Here is a 20877-nt window from a genome sequence, read left to right on the forward strand (position 1 = left end):
GTTGCATTTTATGTGAGCTAAAGACGCCTCGTATAGGTCTTTACTCTCCGTATGCCTTTAAGTCATGTCGGGCATAGTCTCATCATAGTCAAATCGGTCAGCCCAAGACGCCTCGTATAGGTCTATACGAGGCGTCTAAGTACCCTCGTATTGACCCCTCGTACAGGGCTAGACTCCCCGTCTGATGTGACTGATGTGACGTTGTACGAGGTGCAGAAGCTGGTCGGGAAAAGCAAACCTATACGCCTCGTATAGGGCTATACGAGGCGTCTAGAAGGGTGTGGAAATAGGGAATAAGGTGTGTGAATATGTAGACCCTTATAAAATCGAGCCAAATCAAGCCGAGCCAAACCAGCTCGGTTTAAAACCAAGCCGAGCCCGAGCTTAGATTTTCAGCTCGGTTTCAAATCCGAGCCGAGCCAAGCTAGCTCGGTTTATAATTGAGCCAAGCCCGAACTTACCCTGACTCGGCTCAGCTCGGCTCATGAACAGCCCAACCTTTATCGCCATGGTTTTTGAGCTAAAAAATCACACATAATGATGTGTGTGGGGGCCTTTTAATTCAGTTTCTAAAGGTTGGCGTTTAAATCGGAATTGTCTACCACTAATCCGTCACAAAAGGCTTTCTGTCACTTCCATGTCGCTAATACCCTTCGTTGGTTTGTTACAGTCACTAGAGCTTCATTCCACCTTCTAACATAAATGAATACCTAAATTTTCTTTTGAAAAATTGTCTGCCGACAAAAAAAATCATCGTGAACCAGAAGTTCTGCTGGTAATATAGTGGGAAGGAAATTACGGGCAAGCATCAATGACAAAAATCTTTGTGTAATCGATGTGTCATAACAGGTATTACTAATCGATATCTTTGTCATTAAAGCCCTTGTTTGTAGTAGTGATATTTACTGATGATAGATGTGATGCACATAGTTTAAACTTTGTTATCATCATTTTCAGTTTCCATTTACTCAATATGTACTATCATCATTAGAAGCGGGCCCACGATTTGGTGGCCGGTTAAGTTACCACTGAGAACATTTAATTTGTTAACGTCCTGTAGTATTTGATTCTCGTTTTTATGTGTAATATACGGAAAAAACACATATTCGAAAAATGACCCATATAAAAAAAAGTTGTTGCATGCTCCTTTTCATAAGTCATAACTATGTCAAAAGCAGTCACAAACTCAGAATGATTTCATTATATGTTGCAAAAAGATGAATTTGTAGCTCACATTCATAATAAACCTTTGATTGGGTTACATAATAACAATAAAGGGATATATATATATATATATATATATATATATATATATATATATATATATATATATATATATATATATATATATATATATATATAAGTTATAGCTAGATAATTCCACCACTTAAGGTGAAGAATCATGAAAAGGGAACCACATAAAATACAAGTCAAGAAAGGTTAAGAGGATTCATGGCTCTTGTGGAAGACCTGTCTCTATTTTTGTGACCTTAATTGGTTCATCCATGGTGTCACATGTCGGGTGATGGCGCTTGTCGACGGTTGGTAGCTCGTGAGCCGCACCTTTCTCTATTGTTAGTAGATGATCTTTGCTTTTACCCCACACCACTGAGTAAAGCCCCATCACTATGATAACGGCCCCTATCAAACTGTTATCACATGTCACAAAATGATAAAGTTAAGTTATAGATATCACTAATGTAGTTAAGTTGATTTGAGAAAACGAGTAAGCAATTACCTTCCAAGATGAACTTGCTCAGACAACACAATAGCACCAAGAACCGCGGTTATGATCATGCATAGTGGGCTGAATGCAGTCACAAACACTGGACCACGCATCCGGTTAACAACTCCTTGAACATAGTAGGCAATCCCAGAGCAAACCACCCCCTAAAAATTCATTAAAACTGTTAGGATCAAGAATCAAGCTTTAGACTTTATCTTTAAATTTTAAAAACCATATCTAAATCACTTTATTAGTGTCCCCAAAAAGACTATTACACAGAATAATATCTTTTATCTGCATATTGTAATGTGATGGAGCATATAATGACATCATATTAAATACTAAAATTATACGGATTCTGTCACATCTTAATCGTTATATTCGAGAGTTGTATAAACATCAAAACTATAGAAAGAATATGTCTCGTCTTGCAATATATGAAAGATACCTTAGGGCAAAAGTAGATTCATTAGAACAGTTGGTATGATCTCAACAGTTGGAATATGAATATATATATTATTCCTCTATCTTCACATGCAGATATAAACAAGTAATAAAAAAGAATATAATGTTATATAATTAATAACTTACGGAGTAAACTGAAGCTAGGAGCCGAGAATCGAAGCCAAGAGCCCATGCTTTAGGATCACGCTCTACAGCCATGGCTATAATCCCGCCTTCCACTGTACCGGCTAAGCATACCAACGCCGTTAGACTCAGCTCAGCTGGATACTCTTTCAGCGTCATGGACTGTGCTTGTAAAATTACATTTTCTTATTATCGACTTTTCATAATATTAGGAGCCAAAAATAAAGCGTGCAAAGTATCCAAAGTTAAAATGGACCATTGATCAAGAAAAATGAATGGTCAAGATAGAGACGGTGACAAATGTGTAAATAGCTAGAAACGACCTATAGTTATTTTATGTGTATACGATTGCGTGATTAAGTACACAAGTTGCGCTTTTTACTTGTATAAATGTACATGGTTATATATATAAGTTGCGTAATTATCTCAGTTTCTTACGTTTTCCACAAAAAAAATTCAGTTTCTACACGAACCTCCCTCTATATGTTTGTAAAGTGGTACAAACTTGGAGAAATAAATGGCTAAACTCGATATAATCTTGATAAGGAAACTTTAACGGATTTTATTGTGAAAAGGGTTAATGATTTTCATTTGAGAGTTATTTCACTTTCATATATGTTTTAATCATATATGTATAATTTTATTATATACTTGAATAAAAGAAGTTATTATTAATACCTTTTTAATCATGTTATTGTAATATAGGTCTTTATTTATAAAAATCAAATACCATGAATGGTTAAAAGCAACATAAGTGGATAATGGCCGGAAACAAGCATTTGATTAGAATACGTTAAACTAATATCTATCCCATTATTAGTTAACGTTAAATAATTCCATTTTAAAGCTGCACGACAAAGATTCGTACGATAGATAGAATTTGTTTGTTTCGAATAATACAAATGTATATTAGTTTAAGACAAAATACTGCAGAAAGAACAATCTGATGAAAATATCAAACTCTTCATGTTAGGTGATATAATCATATGTGATCTAAAAAGTAAAAAGATATATTTTTATCATTTTGGTAAGTATAAATTCGTTATTTCTTAATAAAATTTACGGTATATATTCGTTCTCTCTTAATAAAATTTATGGTTAATATACCTTAATCAAATTATTATTTACCTAGAGTTTGCACCTTATACTATTTACCATTATTTTATACGACAATCTGAATCTACACTATTTGCTCACAATATGATACTTGAGATGTTACACAATACCTGCACGATAAAGTAGCCGGCCCAACAGCATGTGCAAAGTAGAATCATCACAGTACCGGCGAGCCACTGTTGTTGCCCGGAAGACGAGGCGGCAGCATGGTGCGCGCTTGATGCTCCATGATGAGAGTACCATAGTATGTCAACAATTGGCCCTTTGTACAAGGTCATAACCATTGCTCCAGTCACTGTAATCACTGTCCCGGCTACCTTCGCTTGACTATGTATCCGCTTTAGATTCAACTTCTCCAACCTAGATTTAAATTTTCATTATTTAAAAAAGCTGATTAAGAAAGCTTAGTGAATTTTGATTATTAGAAAAGGTTGATTAAGAAAGCTTAGTGAATCTAAACAAGGTGATATACGAATTTTTTGGATTAGTACGTGGTTAGATTCCGCCAATTACTTTTAGACGCTTTATTTAAAGTTATATGTTTCTCACTGAATTTTCGGTGGTTCAGGTGGTTTGGAGTTCTTAACATAGTTTTTGTCATATGTTTGGCTTCTAGGTGATGAACTAGTGGATCAGGTACGTTTCTTACAATTGAACACTGCCACCTTGTGCGAAACGTACTGGATCCGCTAGTTAAACTAGCGAATCACCTAGAAGCCAGACATGATTCAAAAACTGACCAGAAACCATGTTAAAAACTCCAAACCATCCAAGTGAACTCATGCAAGTTCTATTTCGACTTGGTGAAAAGTAAACTCCATAGAGTTTATAACCAAACTTAACCCCTCGCTTACATATTTTCACCAAACTCCATTGAATTCGCTTATAGGGTAGTGAACCGCACATAGAAACACTTAGTGGAATCCTAAACCACCTACTAAACCCAAAAAAATCAGTGATGTATATATACACACACACCTGAAGATTAAGGCCAGTATAAAGGTGAGGGCAGGAAGGACGTTGATGATCGCAGAGGCGTATGTAGCAGATGTGATGGACATTCCCAAGAAGTACAGGTTTTGATCGATCACAGGTCTGTAAATATGATTGTAACATCAGTGATCTGTCTATAAAATTTTGATAGAGCACAGGTCTTTTCAGATATCATGTGTTTTCTACTTGTTTCTGTAAGTAACTAATTATTTATGCCATGCAACTTATAATTAAAAAAAAAACTTAAGTTAAAATATATCTTTACAAAGTAACAATAATATTTCATGGTAAGAAGAATTACTCAAGCAATCCAAGAAGTAGAACTTTGAGGAAAACCGAACGTGTCATCTTGGGCCTTATTTTGCTGCAAAATAAGAGCAAACCATCAAGTTTAACTCATAACTAATTAGGCTTGGTGTGGATGTGCATGCATGTACATGTATGTAATTCATTGTGAAACAAACCTCTCAAAAGCAAGCGCGAAAGGAGCGATGACAAGAGTAGCCGTAGCATGACGATATACCACGAAAATCCAGTGGCTGAGTCCGCGTTTCATGCCGATCATGGTTATGATGTACATTCCTGCATAACCAAACTGGAGAGCCACCATGAGTAGGTATGGCTTTGCTGAGCTTAAAGCTTGTATGAGAAAACCCATTCTGCTATGTGTGTAGAGAAATGGGTACTCTAGGTTTATATGTATTTAGTTAGTGGAATTTAGTTTCTACTTGATGTGCTTATTTGGAGTATTAGTGTGGGTTTATATACACATGGAAAGCAAATTTTAACCTAGGTGGTAAATGTTGAGTGGAGATCAATGGGAACACAATGTTTGTCACGACATCTATGCTTGCACCAAGGGAAAGCACTCACTTTGATTCTTGCATTAGAATATTCTCTCATCCCTTTAAACATTTCGTATGATGTTATTCATGTTTCACAACGATATGTTAAGTGATGGAATCTATACACATGGGTAAAAGTAAACGTACCTCTTATATGCTTGACGCATCTCCTTATGAGAAAATACTGACGTGATGTGAATGATTCACTAGCTAGGGGGAGGGGGTAAAATAAATAAAAACCACAAGACGATAATACTTTTAGCACAACCCTTAATTGAATTTTAAAACCTGCTAATGTAGTAAATGTATTAAAACCGAATATTACTATGCGAAAAAAGAATGATTACATGTTAGGACATCACTATCAATGTAATAAATAAAATACATCCAACATATGATCTCTTACATCAACTAATATTGGGTGTTTTATTTACAAAGTGCACACAAATTTGTTTTGGTTGGTTGAGTGGAAATTTCCAAGTCGCGTAGCATGGATTACTCCCTCACATGTTTACTTGTGGAGTCATCCTCTTATTTTTAGCTAATGCGTCCAAAAAGAAATGATTATATTTGGGTGGGTCATTTTTTATAGTTAATTATCTCTAACCACACAAAACACAAATAGTTAAGTATCTCTCACTGGACAAAACACAACGAGGTAAGATTCATCTAAGGTGTCGCATATACATGAGAAATACCGACATGATTTTAAGTGTATAAAAAGTAAATTAACAATAGTATTTATGTGGTTCACTCAACTCGACTCATGCAATTAATGTATATCTATGGTTAGAAAAGAGAGTTTTCTAGTTCATTTTATTTATGTTTACGGTGACAAGAAAGATCAATTTGAGAGGACCAACAGTCTTATTATTTTGATGAGTCCTTGTTGTCCTTCCCGTGTTCTTTAAGAACTCGACTTTAACTGAGTTGTTGCGTACTAGCTAGGGCTCTCTCCATTATCGTAAAGGTCAATCCATTTTCACAAAAATCGGCTTGGAACGATCACATAACTCAACTATTGTCGAAATTGTAGCTCCGTTGCCTCCAATATGAAATTATAAAACATCTAGAGACTCCTCGTGTGGATGTTGTATAGTATAAAATGGACTAAATTTGAGTTGTTGGTTAAACTTCAGACATACAACCATGGCCTGACACATGTACCTTCTAATAAGTCTAACTTAGTTTAGCCAGATATCAGTCTAACCCGAATATCTCTAGCCATAACTATCATACATCTCAATATCAATGTAGCATCATAACATATATAACTCCTAAAAAGCAATAACATTATTAGCGTTAGATATCTCTATCATGTCTAGTAATAATATAAGTTGTTATCATACTAAAGTATCAAGTTCCAACAATACTTTCTGTTAAGAAACAAAATGTAGTATCACATTGAGTAGGAATCACCACAAAGAAACATTTAAAACTAAAAGAAAAGAATATTGATACATTGTTCTTTTATTTGAATATGAATTGAAATTTTGTTGGGGAAAATGAAACTTAACCACACGCGTTCGTATATAAGAAACTCAAACTAATACGAAAATAAAGGTATAATCTGAAATAATGTCACAACCCCTGACCCTGCCATGGGTGGGAGCCGTGACCAGATACAAGTGGTACCGGTGTTTATTAAAATTATCGCAACAGAAATTTATTAGGAACCGGTGTCAGGAAAAATATCAGAGTTTTCAAACACCGTAGTTTTCATTTCATAAACTCTGGGATGAAACCCATATTTACATAAAGGATTTTCACCAGGATAAACCCTTAATTACAAAACACGTTTTATTCAGGTTTACATAACCACTTATTTAAGCTTGAGTGCCTCATAACATTTTTTCTTATCTTCATAGTAATCACCTGAAACGCGTTTTAAAAACATTTGATTAGCGAAAAATACTTGTGAGTTCATTCAATTCGTATAAAACACACAATATTGTAATTACAGCATTAAGAGTTTTTACATTTGTTTATATCTTTCAATTACCCACAGTACTTGTCACTCGCCCATTTCGGTGACTGCGGTCATATTACCATTGGCCCTTTGTCCAATAGTAAAGATCATCAAGTAATGTATACAAAACCCCATATACCGGCTATAATTTCAAAATACAAAGACTTAATCACTGTAAATACAACTAGAAAATATTTAGGGTTTTGAAAGCATTTTGATAAAAGAGAATGACTCATATTGTAGATTTAGGGTTTTCATTAATAGACTTCTTGTCTAAGTCTTGGGTTCCTAATTAAGCAAACAATGCAACACGTATTAGTGTATTAACAAAATTCAAACTTTAACGATAATCACGAGATCAAAACCACAACGTAGATGACAAAGTATAGCCCTATTCAGGTAGCACTTAAACATCCGTTAATTTGGTTTCAGATCGATCAGACAGAGTATTGTACCAGTGATTCGGGTTAGCACGCTGATTACAGAACAGAGATTTAGAGCTTCGGGTATTATTGCAGTGTTACGAGAGGAAAAGAAAAAAAACTGAACAATTTCGAATGTCTAATTCTCGTTCCTTATATAGCTGAGTTTTGACCTCGTCGCGTCGCGCGACCGGTTTCTGGTTTCACCTTCGCGTAGCGCGAAGGGGTTAGCTAGGGCATAGGTGACATGAGTCACCACGTAGGCATGCCACGTGGTGCTGCGTGTTTTCTGGTAGTCAACGAGGTGTCGCGTCGCGCGATCGCATAACTTTACCACCGTCGCGTAGCATGACGTGACCCAACAAGGTTTTTCTTCGTTTTTCGTGCTGGTTTCCATCATACGCGTTCGGGGTCTTGATTCCGAATCGTTATGGACCTTATTCAAGGGTTGTTATAAATAAAGAACCGTTTAAGATCAGAAAAGAGAAAAGAAATAAGCATATACGTAAATAGATTGTGGTCCAGAGACGTTACAATTTCTTAAAAGAAAAGAAACAAGCGAACTTTCATAAACGAACAACACCAACATATCTCGATATGGTGGTACCAACGAAAAATGTTCAAAAATCCTAGAAGGTTAGGAGTATAGGTGTGAGTATATATTAATACTTGCAGGACCATTCATGCTTACCGTTGTACTCCTTTTTGTACCATCTAATATCATTGCAAGCCATCATAATCGTTATATAGTACGTCTGAGACACACCTTGATTCTAACTAAGCAGTAACATTTAATTTTTTTTTCTAGATAAACCGCTTTAGAGATGAAAATAGTAGATGCACAACTTAAAGTTGATAGTGTTATGCTCTATACACCAAATGAACGGTTGATGACGATACGTGAAGATGAGGCATTTCAAATGAAATTATATTTTCAATTTTCTCAATTTCATTTTGGTCACTTCACCAATAGAAAACTGTAAATTTAAATATACAAACTTAGGAGCTTTGGAAGAAGAATCTATTTTTAAGTTCCAAGTAATTTAAGGCAATTATTTGTTCGTGTGGCGTTGGAACACAATAACATGACCCCACAATAAGATTGATCGGAGAGAATCATGTAATCTGTATGGGAGAATCTGTAGCAACTTTAGAATCTCCACTGCTTTGTCAAGTAAATTTGATTGGATTGGTTGTGGGTTTCTTGATTTCATTGACCACCCAATGCTGTTAGGTTTAAGTGGCATATGACGTCATTTGTAGGGTTTAGGTTTCTAGTGTTTGCGAGAAATACTACTAATATTATTGTGTTGTGGGTGGTATCAACCTTTGCAAAATAATTGCTTACCACTTTCTGATTTGGATATTCATTCAATAATATATCATAATTCAAATAATTCACATTTCTTTTCCTTATAGTGGAAGTGACGCCTCCTTTATTCTATAAAGCCTAATGGATGAGAAATAATTGTGAGTTTGTGATTTATAATAAAAATTATTAAAATTGAAGTGTGTGCAAGAGCCAAGAGGGACACCAACCATGTATATTTGCTTATACGTTTACTTTATTTGTTTTTATTGATAATAACTAGGATTAAGACCTGTCCGTGTTGCGGCGCGGGTACATTGTAAACATTGAATGGATTAGTTCAAACGTTATATGATGCATTAACCATATGAAAACACACATTTCGAAGTATCCTGTTAAACTCAATGTAACTTGTATAAGCTTTGTGATTGGATCAAACGTAAAGTAAATCAAATTCATAATCATAACGTATTATATGTGACCCAAGTCATACATATAAAACGTAACGGGTATGAAGGAAAATCTGCACATGTAATCGAAAGAGATTAATTAGAGCTTTCGAAAAAGGGGAGAAAAAGAAACCATAATTTGACTCCACTCGGTACGAAACAAACTTTACAAAACATACATAAAAATAACACGAAAAATATTATATTTGACCTTAATCATTTCCCAAAAAAGTTTACATCGTGTAGGTCCCTTTTCTCGGAGGATTACGAACCTAAACCTTGTTATACAAACCTACTAGCGAGTGCGGAATCCAAGCTAGCAAGCAAACCGAGTTAGTAGCAAGTAGAGAAACAAACACACAAGTTCACCGATTAACACAACTTGTATTAATGCAATGAGGGTTCGGTTACAAGCTCAATGTTTACAGAAATGTTCTATAAACTCTCTAAGTGTGTGTGTGAGTTTTGGACAGAATGCTCTCAAAGCTCTCTATCTCTCGGATGTGCAAATGGCAGCACTTTCAGAACTAACTCACACATACACTGCATGGGTATATATATACCCAGCCCATGATGCCAGATCGAAGGATCCGATAGATGGTCCGAAGGATCATCTATCGAGGATAAGTTGTTCGAATCATCAGCATTGACCTCGAAGGATCATCCTTCGAGGTCTAACAGTCGAACTATATCTTTCGTGCACCTCGAAGGATCAACAGAATCCTTCGAGAAGCTATCCTTCGATCAGAACATCTTTCAATATACAAACTGTTGTCCAAGTCAAACCGGAGGATGGTTGACTTGGTCAACTTACAACACAAATCTGGACATCGTTACATACAGACCGAATACAGACAAAGTACAGACACAAGTGCACCAACAAACTCCCCCTTGGCTGTAGCTTTGTCTTTATCTTCTATGGTTGTAGACTCGTCTTGAACTTCGACGGTCTTTGGTCTTCGAGTTATCAAAACTCTGATGTCCTTTCAAGTCTTCAATGTCGGAGGATCTTCAAAGTCTTCACGTCTTGAAAGCAGAGAGTGTATCAACAAACTACCCGTATCATGTAGGAAGTGTGTTGACAAACTCCCCCTTAACATAAGCTCCCCCTTGAGTTATGCTCGTGAAAAGACTTTATCTTTATGAAGTGAGATCCTTGAGGTGTTGATGATGGTCAGCGGCTACTCGATCATCTTCATCCTTTGAGCGCCTTCTCGTCGTGTCTTCATTCCAAAGCTTGTCATCGACCATGTTCTCCTTGCCTTTAGAATCTGCACATGCAAGAAATCTAAACGCGTAATGAGAACAACCGCTTGGAACATAGTATAAACAAATGACACACGAATGACCATGTCACAATCAAACACCGTCCGACAGTTTGAAAGTTTAATAAAATTATCAAGTTTAAATTCTAACTTTCAAAATCTGCAAATTTTGACCGTTTATGAAGATTTAGTCAGTTCGGTTTTCGTTCAGGTTTCAGGTAACGAAGACTTGAGCTCCAACATCGTACGATCGAAAATAAAGCAGAAATAAAATCTTTTTGGCTTTTATAAAGTTTATATTAAAACACACCTAAAATCTTTTTGGTATTTTTGAAATTAAAAGACAACAATTTAAAATCCTTTGAGTGTTATCAAACGACATCACCGCTAATGTCGTGCTGATATGCACCAAACGACGAAACTGTTTTAAAAGAAAACAATAAAAGTTAAACAGTAAATAAATAAATATATACAAACATTCTTTTTGCGAGTTTCGAGGGTAAGAGAATCATATCAGTGTACGGTCATGTCAAAACACTCTTGTTGTTCAGTTAATTAACATTAAGATAAGCATCCTATAACAATTATCGGTATTGTTGTCCACTTAAGCTCAACTTATCAGATGTAATCATGTTTAGAGGATACGTTAATGTATGATTTATACTTACCGACCGGTGTTCATCCACATCACGACACATTCCCGTATCAAGGTATGGACGAGAATTCATCTTACCGGTGAGTATACTGATTATCATCTGTTTGACCTTATAAATTGTGAGATACTCACTTATTTTGATTTGAAAACAAGCCCTATGTGATATAATCACTTATTGATGAGGAACTTGATTTTCGTATGCATGAGGGCACAGGTGCAAGTCCGTGAACAGGTCAGTACTTCCGTACAGCAGAGAGACGAACTTGACACCCGGAAAAATGTGATATTTTATCACTTATTTGATATGGACATGTGATTGTTTATCACTTATTGAGGTCGAATGCAGTATGCAATATGTACACGTATGTATAGTATCATGGAAGATCTAGACTTGCGTCCCCGTTATTTTTCGGTAAAAGATACAACCATGATACCCAGATGATAAGCAGCATAAAGACCGAATATCTCAGAACCTCGGCAATCTATCAAACGAAATTTCGGTACTAAGACCATATGCCAATGAATGGTTCCCACCTGGTCTTCAGTCTATTAAGATTTATATCACCCTGCACACTTTAAAATGATTGTGAGCCTACCGACACATCTTATATAGAGCTGCTTATCGTTTTGCATTTAAGGTTTAAAGAGGTTAGGATAGACCACTGATGTACTATCATTTTCTCTTTTGCTCGCCAGGAAACTCATTTTTGTTTTTCTATTGTTTTTGTGTTTTTGAAATTTTTCGATGTTTTTGGATTTTCAGATTTTTGGATTTACTCCCCCTAAAATCAATAAACTAAGACAAATTTAAAACACAAAGGTATTTACAAAAATGATTTTCCAATGTTGGTTTTACTCTTGCTTGACCTTAATGCCGTTTACCAATAATAAGAAATCAAATCTAGATTTGTCAAAAACTTTGGTAAATAAGTCGGCACGTTGGTCATCGGTGTGGACCTTAACAACATCGATTAGCCTTTTCTCAAAGCAATCACGTATGAAGTGATATTTGATTTCGATGTGTTTGGTCTTTGAATGCTGCACAGGATTTCTAGTGATATCTAAAGCAGCAGAATTATCAACGTAAATAGGAGTAGTTAGGAATTCAAAACCGTAGTCCCGCATTTGTTGTTGGATCCAAAGAACTTGGGAGCAACAACTTGAGGCAGCAATGTATTCAGCTTCGCATGTTGATGTAGCGACACACGTCTGCTTCTTGCACTGCCATGTAACTAGGCGATTTCCTAAGAACTGACATCCAGCCGTTGTGGATTTACCGTCGATTTTGCATCCGCCAAAATCAGAATCACTAAAAGCTACCAATTCAAAGTTATTATCCCTAGGGTACCACAGACCGGTGTCAGGGTACGCCTTCAAATAACGAAAGATCCTTTTAACAGCAGCAAGATGGCAAGCAGGCATGTTGGGTACATTATGTCTGGCCTTGATGCTGTGAGGTACATAAGAGATCCGATCATAGCGCGATAGTTTGAGGGGCTAACAGCTTCTCCCTTCAAGTCAGGAGTAATTCCGTGATTAGTTGGCAATGGGGTACCAATGGGCGTTGCATCAGACATCTGGAACCGGCTCAAGATGTCACCAACATATTTAGTCTGATGGATGAATATCCCAGACTCCGTTTGTTGTACTTGTAGGCCCAAGAAGAAAGTCATTTCCCCCATAGCACTCATCTCGAATTTATCCTGCATGATGCGCTCGAATTCCCTACACAAGACATCATTAGTAGAACCAAAAATAATATCATCAACGTATACCTGTACCAGAAGAAGATCTCCATCTTGTTCTTTGATGAAAAGAGTACAGTCGATAAGACCTCTGTGAAAACCGTTCTCCAGCAGATAGTGAGATAAGGTTGCATACCAAGCTCGCGGTGCTTGATGTAGACCATAGAGAGCTTTGTTGAGCAACCAAACCCGATCGGGATGGATAGGATCTTCAAAACCTGGAGGCTGCTCGACGTACACCTCTTCTTCAACCACACCATGTAAAAATGCACTTTTCACGTCCATCTGATAGACCTTGAATCCTTTGAAGGACGCATAGGCTAGAAAGATTCGAATTGCTTCGAGACGTGCAACAGGTGCATAGACTTCGTTGTAGTCGATCCCTTCAATCTGACGAAAACCCTGAACGACTAAACGTGCTTTGTTTCGGATAACAACTCCGCGGTCATCCTTTTTGCATTTGAAAACCCAACGGGTACCAATCTTCTTGTATCCAGCAGGTTTCTCTACTAGTTTCCAGACACCCAGCTTCTGGAATTGTTGCAGTTCTTCCTGCATTGCTTCAACCCAAGCGCTATCTTTCAAGGCTTCTTTCCATGTTCTTGGTTCTTCCTGTGAGACATAACACGCGAAGGACCAGTCGTTTTGTTGCCCGGATTCTCGAATAGCTGCATACAAGCCTGCATTGTTGTTGTTTCGCAACATGTTTCTTGTTTGTACGCCACTTTGCACATTTCCAATGATGTTTTGTTGAGGATGGGTATTATGAATCCTTGTTTCTGTATTATCTGGAACTGGAACATTTATACCCAGGTTGTTAAGATTAAGATCAACAACCAATTCAAGACCCGGAATTGACGAAGAGGATGATGCAGTAGTCTCAGCTGTTCTATGTGTATCCACTGGAGGAGTACCCTCTGAAGTACCATGAACTGCTGTTGTAGGAGCTTCTTGATCTGCATCTAGAAATTCATCATCCTCTGAAGATTCGTTCAATTCGTTTGCATCATGAAAATCCTCATTGTTGAGAGTATTATTGTTCACCGAAGAAGATGGTTCTTGATTAACAAGAATCGGACGAACCACCGGTGAAACTGTTGCATTGTCACTCTCGAAAAACATCCTAGCCGCAGCATTTTCTTCAACGACTTCAACATTGATCGAATTGAAGAAGTCATCGTACTCAAACATCCAAGGTTGACCCGGATTTTTGACTGGCAAGGTGTGCCTTTGTACTCTGACCTCAGACCATTCCTCGACCCTTTTAGTCTCTAGATTCCAGACTCGTAAGTTAGGGGTGGCATACCCAAGAAAGTATCCATCAATTGCTCTTGCCCCAAACTTTCCATTAGGATCGATGATTGTGCATGGAGCTCCAAACGGTTCTAGATAAGACAAATCTGGTTTCCGTTTTTGAAGAAGCTCAAAGCATGTCTTGTTGTGTCTTTTGACTGTAAGGACTCTGTTCAATGTGTAACATGCAGAGGCCACAGCTTCAGTCCAGAATGGAATGGGCAACTGTGACTCTACCAACATTGTCCTAGCAGTCTCGATCAATGTGCGGTTCTTACGTTCAGCGACACCATTCTGTTGAGGAGTATAAGCTGCACTAAACTCATGAAGAATACCCTTTGAAGTGCAGAACTCCGCCATGGAATGATTCTTAAATTCAGTACCATTGTCGCTACGTATCCGCCTAACCTTCAACTTATACAAATTCTCAATCTGAATGATTAAGTTTTTGATAATACCAAAGGTTTCACTCTTGTGTGCCATGAACGCAACCCAAGAAAATCTTGAATAATCATCAGTAACCACGAGGCAGTATTGATCACCCCGAATACTCTTGTGCTTGACAGGACCGAACAAATCCATGTGCAAGCGTTCAAGAGGAACTGCCACCGTGTTGATCTTCTTTGTAGGATGCTTCTTCTTTGTTTGCTTTCCTTTCTGGAACGAAACACAGATGTCTTGAAGATGGAAATTTTTGAGGGGAACACCATTCACCAATTCATTTGAAACCAAATGATTCATTTTGCGTAAGTGAATGTGACCCATTCGTCTGTGCCAAGAGATAGTGTCTTTTTCTGTGGCTTTGGAAACGAAACAAGTTGCTTGTGCAGACGTGGTAATAGCTTGGCTCATGTCAAGGACGTACAAATCATTTATCCTTGGAGCCGACAAGAGAATCCATTCTTTTGGAATTTTGAAGCCGGGTTTCAGCACATAACATCCATTAGCATCAAAGTGTACTGAAAATTTCTTGTCACAGATTTGAGAAACACTAAGAAGATTGTGATCAAGTTGTTGCACAAAATTGATCTTGTCAAAGCTGACAATCCCGTTAGATATCATTCCTTCACCTGTAATGTATCCACCTTTATCTCCAGCAAAAGCAACATAACCTCCTCTAATAGATTTAACGTCGTAGAGAAGCTTCATGTCGCCTGTCATGTGCCTGGATGCCCCACTATCAACAATCCAATGACTACTGATAGTTCCTCCTGAAGCACCCTGCACATGAACTCAAATGAATTAGTTGGAGATGGGGACCCAAGCCATTGTGGTCTTGGGTCTTCCATTTTCATCAATGACAATAACTTCTTGTCTTTGATGGTTGGTGAATTGTGATGGTCCCCCTGTTTCAACAACCGTTTTTGGTTTCCAAGTCTGTTTGGTTTCACCAGTGTTTTTCTTCAAAATTTTAACTTCTTGATGATTTGAAGTTTTAGAATTGTCTGGTTTTACAACAACAGATTGTTTTTGAACCACATCGGTTTTAATCGCTTTTTCAATCTTTTTGACCTGTTGGCGTTTCTGTTTCTTTTCCCTTTCTTTTACAAGTCGGGGATCTTGTTTTGTGGAAACAGTTGGCTTACGGTCAGTTTTGCCACGGGGATCATCGACCTTTCCTTTTTGTTTATGAAGATATGGACAATTACGAATAATATGTCCAATGGTTCCACATTCAAAACATGATCTTCGTTCTACAAACCCCGAAGAATCATGTGATCGTCTAGCCGATGATGTTGAACTTTGTGAACCCGAGGTACTAGGTTTTGAACTGCTTGGTTCATTTCTTTTCTCGACAATAGCTTTCTTGACAAAATCTAAGTTAGATTGATTTTCAAACTTTTCAATTTTGTCCGTTCCCGTCGATTTCACAAAGTTAACCTTTTTCTTCTTCTTTTGGTTCGGCTTCTTGTTAGCTTGAGCCGGTGCTTTACCTTTGGGTTTGGTGTGATTTTGTTGTGTTGGCAATGTTGGCAATTTCTTGTTGCCAAATTGCTTTCGGATTTCAGCTTTTGGAATAGGAGGACACTGTGTAACTGTAACTTTAGGTCCTGCCTTTCCCAAGAACTTACTCGTTGAATTCTCAAAGACTTTACAGATTAAGGATTGATTGACATTCTTAATGGGAAAATCTTTGTCTGAGTAAATTTTATCATCACCAACTAGAGTGTACAGCAAAATCACACTCTCCGGCTCTTCCGCAGATGAGGACTCAGTTGCAACAGTCTTAGCGGGTTGAACAGGGGGATCACATAGAATGTGATTCTCAAGAGGTATGTCCTCATTTTTGGCTACCGCATCAGACTTTGCTGGGACAGTATCGTCAGATTCATCATCAGACGAATCAGCATCCTCAATCACAACTGGAGGATCTTGATTCTGTTCAGCACTCACAAATGTATCTGCTGACACATCTGAATCTGAGGATACTTCCTTTTGGTATCCGAGTCCTGCAGTAAACTCCTTAACATCTAGAGGCACAGAAGGTTCAAAGAAAACCCTGTCCTCTTCATCAGGCATGGCATCATAATTATGTCTCACTGGTGGTGGACACTTCTTGTAGCCTATGCATGTGACATCTCTCTTTTCCTTCTGAACATCAATGATGTGATCTAACACATAGCTAGAGCTCAAATAACTGTCTAGCTTGAGTTGGATCGCATCACTTTCGGTTTTCACACAAGCCATCTCTTTTTGCATTGTTTCAAGACGAGAGATATACAAATTAATATCAGTTTGTTTTCTTGAAACCATTTTAGTCAGTTCAGTTTTATCTTTCTTTAATGTTTCAATTACTGACTTAAATTCCTTTTCATGGTTTTCATAAAACATGTTGGCTTCTGTGCATTTAGAGAGATCCACAGTCAACTTCTGATTGTGGATGAATGTCACATCATATTTCTCTTGCAAAGCCTCATGCTTGCTTTGCAAGTCACACCAATCAGCACTCAAGGAACTATGTTTGTCTTGCAAGTCAAACAAACTAGCTTGTAAAGCATCATGTTTGGCTTGCAACTCAGACATGTTTCCTTCCAAATCAGCACACCTAGCATGCAATCTATCACATTCATCACAGTTAATAGCAGTGGGTTCATCGACACATACCTGACTTGATGAACCGTCGACATTAGCCATAAAGGCTGAATGGAGAGAAGACGAAGTATAAGCAGCTTGATCCACCAGAATAGATCTTCTTTGAGTTTCTGCTGCAGCTTCCTCCAAGAGTTCATCAATATCTGCATCGATTGCTGCATTCGATGTCTCACCCACATAATCATCACCAGAATTGGATGATTCTTCATCAGCACTCCTGCTATAACCAGAAGAGTCTTCATCTTCAGACGATTCACCACCACTGGCAGAAGATTCTCTACCACTGGTGTGAACTAACTCTTTCACAATTTGAGCAAAACATGCTGTTTCATCAGGAGCATCACTACCCAACTGGATTGACCAGTCACAACCTTCATCCACCTGAACTGCAAGTGCTCGGTTGGTTTGGTTATTTGCAGGCACCAATGAACGCTCAGTGTTTCTGTTCTGATTCTGCTGGTTGCCTCGGTTTCTGAAGGGATTTTGATTCCCGTGCTGTGCTGGCTTTGTACATTCCCTTTTAAAGTGGCCCCGTTCACCACAGTTGAAGCACTTAACAGCCTGCTTATCGAACCCATACTTGGTGTCTCGCTTACTTTCCAAGCTGGTTCTGCCAGTACTTTCCATCCAATCCTTTGCTCTTCTCACAGCACTCGCAAAGGCCCACTTGATATCCATCAAGTCCATCTCTTCCTTATCAATCTGCCTGTAATCTTCTTGTGTCAGATTAATGTTTCCAATCTGACCTTCTATCAACCCACAGTACGCGCTCACTACAGTGTTAAGTAGCTCCATGTGTTCCTTAGCTACTTCTACACTGACTTTAGAGAAACTTGAAGTGTCAAGCTGTACTGTATTTGGCTTTGATTGTTGACCTGCAGCAGATGATGTTCCTCCATAACACGCATATTGTGGTTGTTGAGCAGGAGGAGGAGGTGGTTGTATTGGATTTCCATACAGATCTGTGGTTGGAGGCGGCTTTACAGGAACTTGCACTGGATTGCCATACATATCCGTGCTTGTGACAAACGCCGTTTGAAGTGGAGCATGTGAACCGGCTTTTGCAGATGAAGAAGTGGAGGTGCCATAATACATCTCTGGATTCTGTGGCACTGCAACTCTCTTTGCCTTCAACGTTTCTTCCTGATCCTTGTTCTCCAGAAGCTGCACGAAATCGTTGATATTTGTAGTTTTCAACGTTCCGTTGTACTTCAAGATTTCCAGGAAGTTATTCCATTGAGGAGGCAATGCATCGGCAAACTTCTTTACCACCTCTGTTGGAGTCGTTGTGACTTCAAAGTTGGTCAGCTCAGTAAGTAGGTGATAGAAACGGCTTGTCATATCTCCCAAGGACTCCTTATCCATACATGTGAAGCCATCGAATTCTTTCTTCAGTAGATCTCGTCGTAGTTGACGTGTGGCTTCATTACCTACTCCTCTTGTCTTCAATGCATCCCACAGCTTCTTCGTAGTCTTGAAACTGACGAACTGATGATAAATATCCTTGCTCAGTGCTTGAGTGAGAATAGCGTATGCTTTCTTTTCTAAGTCATACGTCTTCTTTTGATCATCAGGAAGATCGGCAAATGTAGCTGTCGAAGAAGCAGCAACCTCGATAGATTGATCGAATTCCGTAGTGAACCGCAACCACAACTCTGTATTTTGACCAAGAATGTATGTATGGAAACGATCAACCCATCCCGGATATTCATTAAGATGCATCAACTTTGGAGGCCTGTTCAAACTTCCGGTTTCACTTTCGCTTAGTAGAAGACTTTGAATACTCGGAGTTTGATTTGAAACAAACGCCCATTGACCAGCTGGAGTGGCATTTGTTTGTGAGGATGTAGATACCGGCGATTCAGCCCATGATGGAGATTGACTGGTATTCATGTATTTTCCACTGTCTGGAGCCGGATTTCCCCACCAACTCGGATTCATCTTTGACAAGAAAAATAAATTCTATGTCCAAGTCACGAAAGATGATGAGCACCCGAAAGATCACACACAGTCGAAGGACCCTAGTTCGAAAGATCTTAAAAGAAAACAGAAACTTGTTAGCAATAAACAGACCACACTTCGAAAGATCAAATCTTGTTCGAAGAATCAACAGTGCTCGAAAGATCACTGTTGAATCTCGAACAATGATTTCGAAAGATTCAAGAACTCGAAGGATTCCCCTTTGAAAGATCCTTATCTTTCGAGTTAAATCCTTATCTTTCGGACACCTGTCTTTCGAAAAGATTCCTTTATCGAAAGATATGCTTCGGACTTCGAAGGATGGGTCGAAGGATAATAATCTTTCGAGCCTTCCTTGATCGAAAGATAGTCTTTCGAGGTCGAAGGATATCTTTCGAGAGGTTCTGACACACTGGCACAAAGTGATGGGTTGGTGAAAAGGTGACAGGTTGGTAAGTCAACTTTCGGCAAAAGGAGGTAAGGTCTGACACAGATTTCTACCAACTTTGAAATGACCTGAAAGTTTACCAAATATGGACAATCTTATCCACACAGTCCGGTGACCGGAATAGTTACCGGAGTATGCCGGAAATCACCAAAACACTCAAAAACAAGTTTCTAAGTTACCCAACCCCACTTTAAACACTCCCGGTTAGTTTAGACACGTTTTTACTCAAAGAAAATGCAAGAAACTAAGTAAAAACAGGCGCAAAACCAAGTGTTTCAACACACCAAAACTTGTAAAAACCCGGTTTTAAACAAGGTAAAGAGCCTTAGCTCTGATACCACTTGTAGGTCCCTTTTCTCGGAGGATTACGAACCTAAACCTTGTTATACAAACCTACTAGCGAGTGCGGAATCCAAGCTAGCAAGCAAACCGAGTTAGTAGCAAGTAGAGAAACAAACACACAAGTTCACCGATTAACACAACTTGTATTAATGCAATGAGGGTTCGGTTACAAGCTCAATGTTTACAGAAATGTTCTATAAACTCTCTAAGTGTGTGTGTGAGTTTTGGACAGAATGCTCTCAAAGCTCTCTATCTCTCGGATGTGCAAATGGCAGCACTTTCAGAACTAACTCACACATACACTGCATGGGTATATATATACCCAGCCCATGATGCCAGATCGAAGGATCCGATAGATGGTCCGAAGGATCATCTATCGAGGATAAGTTGTTCGAATCATCAGCATTGACCTCGAAGGATCATCCTTCGAGGTCTAACAGTCGAACTATATCTTTCGTGCACCTCGAAGGATCAACAGAATCCTTCGAGAAGCTATCCTTCGATCAGAACATCTTTCAATATACAAACTGTTGTCCAAGTCAAACCGGAGGATGGTTGACTTGGTCAACTTACAACACAAATCTGGACATCGTTACATACAGACCGAATACAGACAAAGTACAGACACAAGTGCACCAACACATCGAAGCGCAGAAAAAC

The 20877-nt window shown here is 38.3% G+C and overlaps 1 protein-coding gene across 1 annotated transcript; it reads right to left on the reverse strand.

Annotated features, from left to right (window-relative positions):
* Nucleotides 1–1218: 1218 nt before the first annotated feature.
* Nucleotides 1219–5168, reverse strand: LOC110904511 (WAT1-related protein At1g21890). Its single transcript, XM_022150351.2, has 7 exons — nucleotides 4888–5168; nucleotides 4725–4787; nucleotides 4409–4525; nucleotides 3541–3790; nucleotides 2318–2476; nucleotides 1739–1890; nucleotides 1219–1649 (listed from the first exon to the last, which is right to left on the reverse strand). Exons 1-7 carry the CDS (start codon nucleotides 5079–5081, stop codon nucleotides 1451–1453), a joined length of 1134 nt encoding a protein of 377 aa, XP_022006043.1. The 5' UTR covers nucleotides 5082–5168; the 3' UTR covers nucleotides 1219–1450.
* Nucleotides 5169–20877: the final 15709 nt, after the last annotated feature.

The sequence above is a fragment of the Helianthus annuus genome, chromosome 16 (assembly GCF_002127325.2).
Source record: "Helianthus annuus cultivar XRQ/B chromosome 16, HanXRQr2.0-SUNRISE, whole genome shotgun sequence".
Lineage (NCBI taxonomy): Eukaryota > Viridiplantae > Streptophyta > Magnoliopsida > Asterales > Asteraceae > Helianthus > Helianthus annuus.

Coding starts and splice junctions, on each gene's coding strand:
- LOC110904511 (XM_022150351.2), bottom strand. CDS start 5,081: ATGGGTTTTCTCATACAAGCTTTAAGCTCAGCAAAGCCATACCTACTC. Junction 4,788..4,887: donor TTCGCGCTTGCTTTTGAGAG/GTTTGTTTCACA, acceptor CTTATTTTGCAG/CAAAATAAGGCCCAAGATGA. Junction 3,791..4,408: donor ATACTGGCCTTAATCTTCAG/GTGTGTGTGTAT, acceptor ATTTAAATCTAG/GTTGGAGAAGTTGAATCTAA.